Source organism: Ranitomeya imitator, chromosome 5, assembly GCF_032444005.1.
Source record: "Ranitomeya imitator isolate aRanImi1 chromosome 5, aRanImi1.pri, whole genome shotgun sequence".
NCBI classification, from domain to species: domain Eukaryota; kingdom Metazoa; phylum Chordata; class Amphibia; order Anura; family Dendrobatidae; genus Ranitomeya; species Ranitomeya imitator.
The window spans coordinates 6059099-6073857 of NC_091286.1; the positions used below are offsets into that span (position 1 = coordinate 6059099).

The 14759-nt window shown below is 55.4% G+C and overlaps 1 protein-coding gene across 1 annotated transcript in view; it reads right to left on the bottom strand.

Annotated features, from left to right (window-relative positions):
- Positions 1-2107: 2107 nt before the first annotated feature.
- The window catches only part of CAPN11 (calpain 11), a 71815-nt gene continuing 59163 nt past the window's right edge, over positions 2108-14759 (bottom strand). The window contains exons 20-23 of the mRNA XM_069768260.1: positions 6324-6402; positions 3282-3398; positions 3134-3192; positions 2108-2559 (exon numbers count right to left, since the gene is read on the bottom strand). Coding sequence (XP_069624361.1) covers positions 2533-2559; positions 3134-3192; positions 3282-3398; positions 6324-6402 — 282 coding nt within the window. The 3' untranslated portion in view covers positions 2108-2532. The remainder of the gene's footprint in view (positions 2560-3133; positions 3193-3281; positions 3399-6323; positions 6403-14759) is intronic.

A 14759-nucleotide genomic window follows, 5' to 3' on the forward strand; every position in this document is an offset into this window, starting at 1 on the left:
CAGCTTCTGCATCTGCTGGGCTCTGAGCGATTTCCCGTTGCACCATCGTCGATCTGCCTCAACCCGCAAAGGGCAGTAAGAGTGTCCTTGTTATGCTGCTTATACCAGACTTCTCCTTTTGCGGCCATCATTACCAAATAAAAGATAGGATAGAAAAACAAAGAGAAAGGGAGGGAGTAACCGAAAACACACACGGTATCGTCTCAGGACGAGTAAACACTGAGCTCGTTCTCCAAAACTTTTTAGCTCAGATTCCTCTTAAGAACTGTGCAAGTTTTTAGTGAAAGGAATGATTGCTCAAACTAGATCACAAATGCTCTATGATCCCACTGCTGCCACCAATATGTGACGGATCCCAGGGAGGATATCCATCATCCCCACCACTCACACCAATTTGTCATGAACCGGGGTTGTTTGGTTGCTCCTGGTTCTTTCTGAAGGGGATTTATCTATATCCCACTTCCTAGTTCCGGTTTGGAACTTGCAGATCTCAGGTGCCCCCTTACCCTCAGGTCAGACTGGGTACTGCACCTAGGATAATTGGTCCCCAGAAAGGCTGCCTTACTATGTACAGGCTAATGGGCACACTTAAGCGAGTGCAATATAACTACTCCCACTCAGACGGGAACGATAATTATCAACGCCGTCCGTCGCTACCAGGTCTCCCAAACGCACAGGACAAATCCGCTGCCACCAGCTCCGATTCCTTAATAACGGGTCCGGAGCCAAACCAGATTAGTAGCGTAATTCACTTCAGAGGATGTGACAGTACGGTATAGAGCCAGGAGAAAGGAGCTAGTAATTTTATATATTTTGCTCCAAAAAGGTAGGCCGTGTTTACAAGAGGGTAAAAAGATATTATAAAAGATCACAAGTGTCGTATGTACAAACAATTACAAATAAAAAGGGATTAAAGTTGAAAATAAATACAGTTCTCTCATAATTTCAGATCACGGCAAACCATGTGGCTGGGGGAGGGGCAACATCAAAATGCATCAGAGCAGCTTGCAGAGCTCCTGTTGGCTCTCTTCCTGGCGAAAAACTGACTCACAACCCAGCAGGATTAAGATATGCCCTCTGGTCGTGACATCACTGAGTGGGCGGAGCTATGGAATGCACTCCTACTTTCTTAGCGGGACTTAGAGTTATGGAGCATTCATATCCACCGTAGCTGCAGGACACAACCTCGTACAGTGATGACGGAATTACCATTGATCTTGTTTTGCGGCTAGCAATCTATTAAGACCAAACATGTCCTGGCTATGCACCGTGAGTAAGCAGTAATTCATTTCTCGGATACTAAGGGTACAGGAAATTGGAAAACACTCTGGGTGATGGCCCGGCCGATGCACATACCCAATATATCTTTCATATCTCTGTCACTAATTGGGGTCAAGTTATGCTTTACTATTAAGTTTGTACATGAACAAAAGAGCACATGGTTTCAGATAAAAGACTGGTTTTCTGCACACTCCTGCATTTGAGACGGAGGGGGGACAGAGTCCCACACTGGAGTTTCAGGTTACAGCTGTATTGTCAGCAGGGAGCAACAGTTGGGAGGAAGGGGGGTCGGAAAGCCCGCAGCGTGTGTCTTGTGCTCAGCTTTAATGGATGGAGCAGAGCTCAGTGTGCGTGATCATAGACAATCAAATACATCATATTCCTGACACCCCCATATATAGGACCTCCTATATTTTCTGCGCCCCCCCCTATATAGGACCTCCTGTATTTGCTGCGCTCCCCTCCCATATACAGGCCCCTTGATAATTGCAGTGCCCCCATATATAGGACCTCCTATATTTGCTGCGTCCCATTCCCATATACAAGACCCCCTATAGTTGCACTGCCCCTCACATATAGGACCTCCTCTCCCGCTCCCCCCATATAGGGCCCCCTATATATTTGCAGAACCCCCCATATATAGGACCTCCTACCATAGCCGTGCCCCCTCCCATATTCAGGACCTCCTATAGTTGCTGACCATCGCTCTACGTTTAGGACCGCCGTAGATTCCAGGTCCAGTCTGTGACCCCGGGGGTCTCTGTAGAGGCGCCATCCTTCTCTTCTTGGATTTTCGGAGCGATTATGTTCAGGAATCATCGGGACATTTTCAGTTTTTTGTTTTTTTTTATTAACATGCTCTAATAATATCCATATTCCAGCAATCAGCGTACCCCGGGACTGATGCCCCCAGGACAGACGCCCCCCCGGGACAGAAGCCCCCCAGTCCATGTACTCAGCCCTTCACCAGCGTGCGGTTATGACCATTTGGGGGTCTCGTTCAGCTCCGTCCCTGGAGACGTACAATACACCGGTGTCTGCGCTCATACTGGGGGTCCGCAGCGCCGGGCACCATTTGTGCTACAAGGCACCGGGCTCCCAGGGTTGCGATTGGCTGCAGTGCGATGAGTGGACCGTGGCCTCCATTCTCGCCATGTGAGCGGGGTCTTCGTGTTCTGTCCTAGTGATTATGTCCCTATAGCAGGAGGATAGTGGGAGCGGGGTCCGGGAGCGGGGGTGCAGGCGGAGGACCTACCCGCACATCGTCAGCGTCAGCCACTGCAAGAGACAGCGAAGAGTTAAGGGGGACGGTGCCATTTTTGGTGCGTGTTGTTGGAGGCGCCTCCTCCTGTTTTGTTCTTGGTTCTGGCCCTTAATTTCATTAATCAATTGATTCATTATTTTTAAGGAGGCCCGAAAACCCCATGAAACAAATGTACGCAACGTGCCCGGGCTGAAGGTTCACAGGTGCGAAATATCGGGGCGGCTGCTTGATTACCGTTTCTACGTTTTTACGTTTTAGGTAAAATTTGTGCAGAAATCTGATAACGTCTGAATGGTTCACAAACTTTCAAGTAGATACAATGTGTCCTGTGTAACAGCCAATCACAGCACACCTCCTATTCATCCAGAGTGCTCTGATTGGCTGCGGTGAGTAGATGGGGCCGGGCTGGGCGGAGTCTGCCTGTGTCTTGCTGCCACCTGGTGGCCATACTGGATAAGACATTGGAAAAGGATGTGTAATGAAGGCTGATACCAGAGAGCAACAGCTTGTTACATGTACAGATGTAACTGCCCCAGACTACATCAGAATTCCCAGTGGAGAGCGTGCCCATTGCTGGGGATTACCCACCTCTCCCAGGTTCATCTCCGCCGCACCGCTGCCTTCAGGGTCGATGCCCTTAAAAAATCCTTTAAAAAAAAGAAAGAAAATGGCAGAAGTTGAGGATGAGGCCACACGGCATCATGGCCACCAGAATAACGAGGAGACAGGGACTCACTGAACATGGCCTCCAGCTTCACCAGGCAGCACACAAAGTTGTCAAAGTCGATTCCCAGATCGCTGTCAGCGTAACGAGCGACCAAGACCTGCATCAGCTTATTATTGAGCCGGAACCCTGGAGGGAGAGAGAGGGGCAGTGACTGCGGCCCCCGCGGCCCAGATCAGGCGTCCCCCCCAGAGGGAGAGAAAGGGGCAGTGACTGCGGCCCAGGATCAGGCGCCCCCCCCGGAGGGAGAGAAAGGGGCAGTGACTGCGGCCCCCGCGGCCCAGGATCAGGCGTCCCCCCCCCCCCCCCGGAGGGAGAGAAAGGGGCAGTGACTGCGGCCCCCGCGGCCCAGGATCAGGCTCCCCCCCTTGCGGGAGAGAAAGGGGCAGTGACTGCGGCCCAGGAACAGGCGCCCCCCTCAGAGGAAAAGAAAGGGGCAGTGACTGCGGCCCAGGATCAGGCGCCCCCCCAGAGGGAGAGAGAGGGGCAGTGACTGTGGCCCGGGATCAGGCGCCCCCCCCCGGAGGGAGAGAAAGGGGCAGTGACTGCGGCCCAGGATCAGGCGCCCCCCCAGAGGGAGAGAAAGGGGCAGTGACTGTGGCCCGGGATCAGGCGCCCCCCCCGGAGGGAGAGAAAGGGGCAGTGACTGCGGCCCGGGATCAGGCGCCCCCCCCGGAGGGAGAGAAAGGGGCAGTGACTGCGGCCCGGGATCAGGCGCCCCCCCCGGAGGGAGAGAAAGGGGCAGTGACTGCGGCCCGGGATCAGGCGCCCCCCCAGAGGGAGAGAAAGGGGCAGTGACTGTGGCCCGGGATCAGGCGCCCCCCCCGGAGGGAGAGAAAGGGGCAGTGACTGCGGCCCGGGATCAGGCGCCCCCCCCGGAGGGAGAGAAAGGGGCAGTGACTGCGGCCCGGGATCAGGCGCCCCCCCCCGGAGGGAGAGAAAGGGGCAGTGACTGCGGCCCAGGATCAGGCGCCCCCCCAGAGGGAGAGAAAGGGGCAGTGACTGTGGCCCGGGATCAGGCGTCCCCCCCAGAGGGAGAGAGAGGGGCAGTGACTGTGGCCCGGGATCAGGCGCCCCCCCCGGAGGGAGAGAAAGGGGCAGTGACTGCGGCCCGGGATCAGGCGCCCCCCCCGGAGGGAGAGAAAGGGGCAGTGACTGCGGCCCGGGATCAGGCGCCCCCCCCCGGAGGGAGAGAAAGGGGCAGTGACTGCGGCCCGGGATCAGGCGCCCCCCCCGGAGGGAGAGAAAGGGGCAGTGACTGCGGCCCGGGATCAGGCGCCCCCCCCGGAGGGAGAGAAAGGGGCAGTGACTGCGGCCCGGGATCAGGCGCCCCCCCCGGAGGGAGAGAAAGGGGCAGTGACTGCGGCTCCCGCGGCCCAGGATCAGGCGTCCCCCCCCGGAGGGAGAGAAAGGGGCAGTGACTGCGGCCCCCGCGGCCCAGGATCAGGCGTCCCCCCCCGGAGGGAGAGAAAGGGGCAGTGACTGCGGCCCCCGCGGCCCAGGATCAGGCTCCCCCCCTTGCGGGAGAGAAAGGGGCAGTGACTGCGGCCCAGGATCAGGCGCCCCCCCAGAGGGAGAGAGAGGGGCAGTGACTGTGGCCCGGGATCAGGCGCCCCCCCCGGAGGGAGAGAAAGGGGCAGTGACTGCGGCCCCCGCGGCCCAGGATCAGGCGTCCCCCCCCCCCCCGGAGGGAGAGAAAGGGGCAGTGACTGCGGCCCCCGCGGCCCAGGATCAGGCTCCCCCCCAGAGGGAGAGAGAGGGGCAGTGACTGCGGCCCCCGCGGCCCAGATCAGGCGTCCCCCCCAGAGGGAGAGAAAGGGGCAGTGACTGCGGCCCAGGATCAGGCGCCCCCCCAGAGGGAGAGAGAGGGGCAGTGACTGTGGCCCGGGATCAGGCGCCCCCCCCGGAGGGAGAGAAAGGGGCAGTGACTGCGGCCCCCGCGGCCCAGGATCAGGCGTCCCCCCCCCCGGAGGGAGAGAAAGGGGCAGTGACTGCGGCCCCCGCGGCCCCCGCGGCCCAGGATCAGGCTCCCCCCCAGAGGGAGAGAGAGGGGCAGTGACTGTGGCCCGGGATCAGGCGCCCCCCCCGGAGGGAGAGAAAGGGGCAGTGACTGCGGCCCCCGCGGCCCAGGATCAGGCGTCCCCCCCCGGAGGGAGAGAAAGGGGCAGTGACTGCGGCCCCCGCGGCCCAGGATCAGGCGTCCCCCCCCCCCCCGGAGGGAGAGAAAGGGGCAGTGACTGCGGCCCCCGCGGCCCAGGATCAGGCATCCCCCCCCTGAGGGAGAGAAAGGGGCAGTGACTGCGGCCCCCGCGGCCCAGGATCAGGCTCCCCCCCTTGCGGGAGAGAAAGGGGCAGTGACTGCGGCCCAGGAACAGGCGCCCCCCTCAGAGGAAAAGAAAGGGGCAGTGACTGCGGGCCCCGCGGCCCAGGATCAGGCGTCCCCCCCCCCCCGGAGGGAGAGAAAGGGGCAGTGACTGCGGCCCCCGCGGCCCAGGATCAGGCATCCCCCCCCCGGAGGGAGAGAAAGGGGCAGTGACTGCGGCCCCCGCGGCCCAGGATCAGGCGTCCCCCCCCGGAGGGAGAGAAAGGGGCAGTGACTGCGGCCCCCGCGGCCCAGGATCAGGCTCCCCCCCTTGCGGGAGAGAAAGGGGCAGTGACTGCGGCCCAGGAACAGGCGCCCCCCTCAGAGGAAAAGAAAGGGGCAGTGACTGCGGGCCCCGCGGCCCAGGAACAGGCGCCCCCGCGGAGGAAAAAAGGGGCAGTGACTGCGGCCCCGGATCAGGCGACCCCCCAGAGGGAGAGAAAGGGGCAGTGACTGCGGCCCCCGCGGCCCCGGATCAGGCTCCCCCCTCTTGCGGGAGAGAAAGGGGCAGTGACTGCGGCCCCCACGGCCCAGGATCAGGCGCCCCCCCAGAGGGAGAGAAAGGAGCAGTGACTGCGGCCCAGGATCAGGCGCCCCCCCCCCAGAGGGAGAGAAAGGGGCAGTGACTGCGGCCCCCGCGGCCCAGGAACAGGCGCCCCCCCCGGCCTGGGAACAGGTGGCCCCTCGCTTACCTGCGGACTCCAGTGCCATGCGCAGCTCGTAGGAGCTCATGGTTCCGGACTTGTCCACATCGTGTTCCCGGAAGACGCCCTAGAACAGGACCAGCAATAATCAGAAGGATGGAGACTCCGGATCACAGACATGGCCGACCTTCTCGGCACGTTAGATGCTCGATTGCCGCACAGTACACTAATAGTGATGGCGGCTGATATGTGCGGCTGCTGGCGCCTCACGTCCGCTGATGATTCTCCGCAGGGCTATGTTCACACGTTGCGAGCTGCGTTTTCTGGATCCCAAAATTCAGCTTTGCTTCCCCACACAGTGCAGGGCGCGGGAAGAGGCAATGTCTTCAAATTAGGGGACAAGGTTTTCAGACCTATAAAATCTCGGACTATTCTGAGGAAAATCAGCAGGAATCACGGGGGGGCAGAGGGGAGCGGCCAACGGCAGAGGGGAGCAGCCAAGGCAGAGGGGAGCGGCCAACGGCAGAGGGGAGCGGCCAACGGCAGAGGGGAGCGGCCAACGGGGGAGTAGAACGGCCAATGGGGGAGGGGAACAGCCAACAGGGGAGTGGAACGGCCAACGGCAGAGGGGAGCAACCAACGGGGGAGGGGAACGGCCAACGGCAGAGGGGAATGGCCAACGGCAGAGGGGAGCAGCCAACAGGGGAGGGGAGCAGCCAACAGGGGAGGGGAGCAGCCAACAGGGAAGGGGAGCAGCCAACGGGGGAGGGGAGCAGCCAACGGGGGGAGTAGAACAGCCAACGGCAGAGGGGAGCGGCCAACAGGGGAGGGGAGCGGCCAACAGGGGAGGGGAGCGGCCAACAGGGGAGGGGAACAGCCAACAGGGGAGTGGAATGGCCAACGGCAGAGGGGAGCAGCCAACGGGGGAGGGGAATGGCCAATGGAGGAAGGGAACCGTCATTGGGGGAGGGGAACGGCCGACGGCGGAGGGGGAACGGCCAACAGGGGAGGGGAAGGCCGCATTCACACTGTCAGGATTCACATCAGTCCTTGTAGCCCGGAGTGGAGACGACAGAGGCCGAAAGGCTGTAACTCTCCTGCTTTCAGCTTATACAAAAACTGATGTAAATTACTGACCGTGTGAACGAGACCTTACACAGACCAGTGACGGAACGAGCAGGAGTCTGGGGAGAAAGCAGAAGACAGATCTCATCTGTGCGAACACCCAACACTGCGGGAGTACGGAAAACCACACACGACATCACACCTAACATTGCAGGAACATGGAAAACCACACACAACGTCACAGCCGACGCTACAGCAATATGGAAAACTACACACGGCATCACTGCCAACGCTGCAGGAATACGGAAAACCACACAAGGCGTCACAGCCGACGCTGCGGCAATACGGAAAACCACACACGAGGTCGCAGCCAACGCTGCGGGAGTACGGAAAACCACACACACGAGGTCACAGCCGACTCTGCGGGAATACGGAAAACCACACACGGCATCAAAGCCAACGCTGCAGGAATACGGAAAACCACACAAGGCGTCACACCCGACGCTGCGGCAATACGGAAAACCACACACGAGGTCACACCAGACGCTGCGGCAATACGGAAAACCACACACGAGGTTGCAGCCAATGCTGCGGTAATATGGAAAACCACACACGGCGTCAAAGCCAACGCTGCAGGAATACGGAAAGCCACACACGAAGTCACAGCCGACGCTGCGGCAATATGGAAAACCACACACGGCGTCACAGCCAACGCTGCGGGAATACGGAAAACCATAAATGGCGTCACCAGCATCAAAGCGCTGCAAAACAGAGCGTGAAAAGCTGTCGTTACAGTGTGTGGGTTGGAAACGCTGCCGTCACTAAATTCAGCCAGAAAACTAAACCCGTTGTGAGCACCGGACATCTCAGTTTTTCAGGTTCTGTAAAAAGCAGTTTTTAATTTGCATAAAACCTGCAAAAAAAACGCAGCATGTGAAGATGGGATTATTGTGTTAATCTGTTTTCACCTAGTCCAACAGCAGCACAATATGGCGTTACCATGCCCCCGCGCGCTAACGGGACAAAGTGGAACATTTAATGATTGTTAGTAGTCCCACCCCTCATCTCCCCCAGGATGAAGCATCCCAGAAGCCATCAGTTTAACGACATTAATAACACGTACTTTACAGGGTGGGAGCCTTGTGCTACTGGTGGACTAGGGGAAAACAATAATCGAATCTTCCCCTACGTCCACAGCAGCACAATATGGGATCTAGCACGGATTCTTTATTTGGGAGGGATTGAAACTGAGTCTAGAATAGATCTGGCAAAGGCAGTAGATGCAGCAGAGGAAGCTTCTAACCTACAGTATTTCAAGAAGGTCATTGGTGTTGATCATGTAGCTGAGCGACATATGTGGTCAATAGACCACAGCTGAGTGAGCAAAGATGAACTGGGGAGATGGAACGTTGACATTTTGATAGCACAGCCTAATACAATCACAAATCCATCTCGAAAGGGAAGGTTTTGAATCCTTCTTCCCCTTGAACTTTCCTAATTGAAGTACCAGGAGGTTTTATCCTTTCTGAACGCCTGAGATCCTTCGAGGTAAACTTATAGACCTCTTACAATGTCGAGAGTGGAAAGAGATCATCTTCCTGGGATGATGTTGCTTCAGGAACATAGACTGGAAGAGAGATCATTTGGTTCAGATTCTCCGATGATGGAATTTTTGGTCGGAAGGAAGGAATGAATGAATAAGTCTCAGATTAACCCTATCCTGTGTGAATACAGAGTAGGGTTCCCTGGAGGACAAAGCCTGTAGGTCACTCACTCTTTTGGCCGAGGTGACTGCTAGCAAGAGAACAGTCTTGAGGGTCAGGAATCTCAATTCTACTGAGATCAGGGGTTCAAATGGTGGCTTAGTTAACTGTTTGAGCACCATGCCGAGGTCCATGTGGGTAACTGGTTTAGAAATTCGAGGTCTTATTCTTGAAATGGCCTTCAGATAATCCATGATCTCTGGAGATTCTGCAAGGCATCTTCTAAGGCAAGCAGAGATAGCCGCAACCTGGACTCTGATGGTACTAGGTTCAAGTCCTCTGTCAAATCCTTCCTGCAAAAATTCCAAGATCTGTGGGATGGATGGTTCCCAAGGATTGATGGATCTTCTTGAGCACCAAGAGGAAAAGATTTTTTTTATCCGTGCATAGGGCCTGTTGATTGCATCACTCCTAGAGTGAGCTAGCGTTTCCAACACCCTATTTGAAAAACCCTTTGTTTAGTCAACCTCCAACCTGTCAGATTGCAAGCTCTCAGGGTCTGACACAGAACCGGCCCCTGAGAAATCAGGTTCTGTTATAGGGGGAGCTTCCAGAACTGGCCCTGGCTCATTGTCATAAGAGTGAACCACGATCTTTGACCAGAATGGTAGGATGGCTATTACAGACACTTGATCCTGCCTGATCTTCATCAATACCCTTGGAATCATGGAAGTTGGTGGATAAATATAAGCCAGTCTGAAACTCCATGGAATTGTCATGGCTTCTACTGCCATTGAGTTGTCCTCCAGATATAGGGAGAAGAAATCCACAGTCTTGGCATTCTCCCTGGTCGCCATCAGGTCGATTTCTGGGTGACCCCAACTTAGTGAAATCAGTCTGAACACCTCTGGATTCAATGACCATTCTCCCGGTATAAATAGATTGCGACTGAGTCTGTCGGCGAGGACATTCTACTTCCCTCGGATATGAGTAGCTGATAACCTGGTTACCGTTGACTCTGCCCACTGAAAAATTCGAGCCACATCTGCCATGAGAGGGGGAGATCTTGTGGCACCCTGCTTATTTATGTAGCACACACAGGCCATATTGTAGGTGCTTACCATCACCACTTGACCTCTCAGGGAATCTGTGAAGTTTTGGAGAGCAAGGTAAATGGCTCCCTTACATTGGAAGCCAGGAGGGATTCAGTACTGGACCAAGCTCCTGCGATGGTACTGCTTCTTAAGTGGGCCCCCCAACCTGTTCCTGAGGCGTCTGTCATTAGAATTATCCAGGTTGGTTTTTCCAGACTCTTTCCGTCCGGAACCTGTTGCGACTAAGAGAAGGTTTGTCTCATTGCCGTGGAAAGGACATGCATGGCATTCAAGTTGGAAGGACTTCTGTTCCATGCCCTTAGGACTTCCGTCTGAACGGTTCTCATGTGGGCTAAGGATCAAGGAACAACCTTGGCGGTGGAACTTAATACCCCTAAGAACCTCATGAGAGTCCTTATCGGGACCCTGGGACACCGCGAGAAAAAACGTGCTCCATTGAGAAAAAGCGCCTTCCTCTTATAGAGTTGATTGCAAACACCAGGAAGGATTTGGAGGTGTCTAGGAACAGATCCGACTTCTCCTTATTTATTATCCAGCCGAGGTCCGTAAGAAGGACCAGAGTAATCTGCAGGTGCTCCAGAAGGAGAGGGCGAGATGCTGCAAGAATCAGCCAATCGTCCAGATATGGAATTATTCGTATTCCCTGAATACAGAGCCTGGACATCATCGCAGATACCACCATGGTGAAGATATAGGGTGCGGTGGTTATCCCAAAGGGAAGAACCTTGAACTGGAAGTGTCGAAGGTTTCCACTGAGGATGACTGCGATTCTTAAGTATCTTCTGTGTACGGGAAGTATCGGTATATGAAAATATGCATCTTTCAGATCTATGGACACCATAAGATCGCCTCTCTCCAGAATGACTCTGATGGACTTGATAGTTTCCATGCTGAACCTTTCCTTTTGAATGAACCTATTCAGATGCCTTAGATTGATTATCAGACTCCACTTGCATAATGGTTTCGGAACCAGAAAGACAGGCGAGTATACGCCTCTTCCAACCTGGGACATTGGAACAGGTTACAAGGCTGATAGAAGAATTAGATCCTGTATCTCCTTCTCTAGAATTTTCTGCCTGGAGGGAGGAAGAGTTCTGGACACCGAATATCTTTTTTGGGGATCAGAAATGAAAGGAATTATATAACCATTCTCTATAATTTTGATCACCCAGGTGTCTTTTATTAAATCTTTCCAGTTTTGCAAGAAAGGTGTCAACCTTCCCCCACCGGTAACTTTTTGGCATCAGAAGTCTTTTTTGATTGCTCTGCGGTTCCTATAAGCTCCTCGACAGGAAGATGCGGCTTCCCCTCTTCTTCCACCATACTGATATGTTCCTCTAAATCTAGAGGTGAAGTACGGGATTGATCCCATGGGACGAGGCGAAGCCACAAAAGGATAGTCTTTGAGGAAGTGACTTGCCTTTGTTATCAGCTAGGTCCTCCATAATTGAATCCAACTTCTGGCCGAACAACCTTCCTGGAGAATATTCCACGTTACAGAGATGGTATTTGGAAGGTACATCATCTGACCATGGCTTAAGCCACAACGCTCTCCTTCCCACAGTAGACAGGGCCATGGCTCTAGCCGCCGACTTTATCATCTGTTCTGAAGCTTCGCACAGAAAATCCACAGATGGGTTTAAGCACATGAACCTTTTAAGTAGATCCTGTCTGGAGACCCCAGCCTCAATATCCTCCTCCAGTCTGGCTAGCTACTAAGGGCCCTAGATGTTTCATGGGCCGAGATCCCAACGGAGGACTGTGCAACTGCTGAGCAATAAGATCTCTTCAAGGAGACCTCAACCCTCCGGTCCATAGGATCTTTAAGACTTGCAGCATCTTCAGAAGGAACAATAGTCTTTCTGGACAATCTAGCGATTGCTGTATCTACCTTAGGGGGAGACGGCCAGTCCTTAAACTGAGACTCATACAGCGGGTAGAGCCTTTTAAAAGGTTTGGATTGAAACTGTGCCTTCTCTGGTCTTTGCCATTCACCCTTCATAAGGTCCATGACCTTATCATCCACAGTAAAGGCCGTAGGCACTTGAGAGGTGGTAGGCAGTGTGATGAGGGAACAGCCGCCATCTTGGAACAGGCATGCTATCAGATTGGCGTGACTCCATTTTGTCTCCTGGACACAGGAGTGCTCCTGGACCCCCACCTTTGCTAATGAATAGAGTTCCTATTAGTATGCTAACGGGCTGAGCTCAGGGTAAACTGTAGACGGTAGTTCAAAGCCCCATGAGGAAACCACGCCACCAGGGGGCTTGGAAATGCTTGGGGGCTTAATTAAAACACGCATGCCAAGTGGCCACTGGATACACATCTATTATGGCAGCCCAGCCAAACCGTCTCCAACATGGAATTGTGAATTATGGACGCATCGTCCGAGGTACAGGCTCATAAAAAATATTCTCCTTACCCTAAAGAAATGGTGCATCTAATAGTGCGATTCCCGTGGCGGTGGGAGGTCTGAAACCCGAGATATAGGGATCAGCCTCCCACAGGGACCGAATGGGTCCAGGTTTGATCCCAGTACGACCGGCAGAACAAACCACAGGCGCTGGTACTGCCCGTGTGCTGATCCGATCATCCTGAGAGAAGTTATCCCATTTATTAGATATTGGAATAAATCTTGCAGGGAGACAGAGGGGGTGGAGATTGCTAAGCCCACCCAGCTGCAGGCAGGGGGGCTCAGCCAGGTATAAGAAGACGCTGAGGTCACTGGGAGGGTCTCACTCCACAGAAGAAGATGATGATGATGACATCTTAAGGAACAGGGTATGCCAGCCAGAGGGGGGCAAGCACATGCTTTCTGGGGGCTGCCCGGCAACTAAGTTTTGGACCTGCGGAAGGCTATGCCCCCCGGCTTCCACAAGCTACCTTCAACCTGGTAAATTGACCTCCAGCTTTATACCTTTAAGCCTTGTAATATTGTTGTTATATTGTACTCTGACTGTAACTCTTGATATATTGTGATTGTATATTTCTGTAATTATCTAGTGCGCCCTTAAGGCAATTAAATCATAAATTAATTTTGGGCTGATCCTTTTACTCTGATTGCGAATCTTAGAATACCCAGGGTGGGTAACAGGGCAGTCTCCCCGGCGGCCATTTGCTCTAGGTGCAGTTCCTTTACTGACCTGAGAGACAAAGGGGGCGCCGGAGAGCTGGGCCTGTGTAGTGACGTCACGGATTGGTGACGTGGGAGGAAGGGGTAATCCTTCACAGTGGTGGCAGCGTACGTGGGATCAGAGTAATAGTGTGCGTGGGACCCCTACTCCCAGACACTAAAGACTACCAGTGGTAACTTTCACTGCTGGGGTCTTAAGGTCAGCCCAGCACTAGACGGTCAGAGTGTAGATATAATAAGTTGTGTGCAAGGTCAGGGGTACAGCTGTGTCAGTAACCAGAGGTTCCAAAGATGGCGGAGGGCACCAGGAGTGCAGTGAGGGCGCAGGCCAGTGCTATGGCTTATGAGGAGGTGGTGGTGGACGGTACTGTTCCAGGCGAGGGGGAGCTCAGCCCAGACTCCCCAAGGAGCCAGCCACCCGTGCTTAGTCCGGCAAGGGACTACCCACCACCTACCCGCCCCAGCCTGTCCACATCAGCGGCCCTTGTTGCAGCGGCAGTAGCACGTCTCGAGGCGGGTAATGAAGACGCCTATATGAGACTCATGGCAGCTGCAGAGAAAGCAGCGGAGGCCGAGCGTGCAGAACGCCGTGAGGCAGCGGAGCGGGCAGAGAGAGCTGCTGAGCGGGCAGCGGCAGAGAGAGCAGCGGAGCGCCAGCACCGACTGGAGATGGCTCAACGCGGGCTCCCGCTGGACGCCCCAGCACCGCCAGAGTCCAGGGTTTCCAAAGTCCGGGCCGAGGACTTCCCTCTGCTTGAGAAGGATGGAGACCTGGATTCCTTCTTGCTGGCCTTTGAAAGGACCTGCCTTCAACACCATCTGGCCCCGGATCAGTGGGCAAGATACCTGACCCCCCGTTTGAGGGGTAAGTCCCTGGAAGTTTTGGGGGACTTACCTGCCGGGGCGGAGCAGGACTACAGCAGCATCAAGCGGGCGCTGATCCAGCACTACAACCTCACCCCAGAGTCCTACCGCAAGAAGTTCCGGAGCCTGCAGCGGGGCCCAAAGGACACCTGGACCGACCACATGCGGGCGTTGCTGAGAGCTGCAGAGCACTGGACCTCGGGTCTAGCGCTCACCACCCGCCAGGAGGTCCAGGAACTGTTCGTCATGGAGCAGTTCTTGTGGAACTGCCCAGAGGACCTCCAGCAGTTCCTCCGTGACCGGAAACCGAAGGGGGCTTCCGCTACAGCCGCCCTGGCAGATGAGTATGCCAATAACAGGGCGCCTGAGCCGAAGAAGCCTGCCAGCAGCACCTGGAGAGGGGGTAAGCCCAATCCTGCCCCTGTTTCCCCAGGCCCCAGAGTGCAAGGGGTGTACCCCCCTGCTGCCCTCTCCAGGCCAGGCGCAGAACCCAGACGTTGTCATCACTGCAACCAGCTGGGGCGCTTCAAGACAGCATGTCCCCAGCGTCTTAAGGCCCCATCCATGTCCCCGAAACCGTCCACTGTTTTATGTGTGGGAGGGG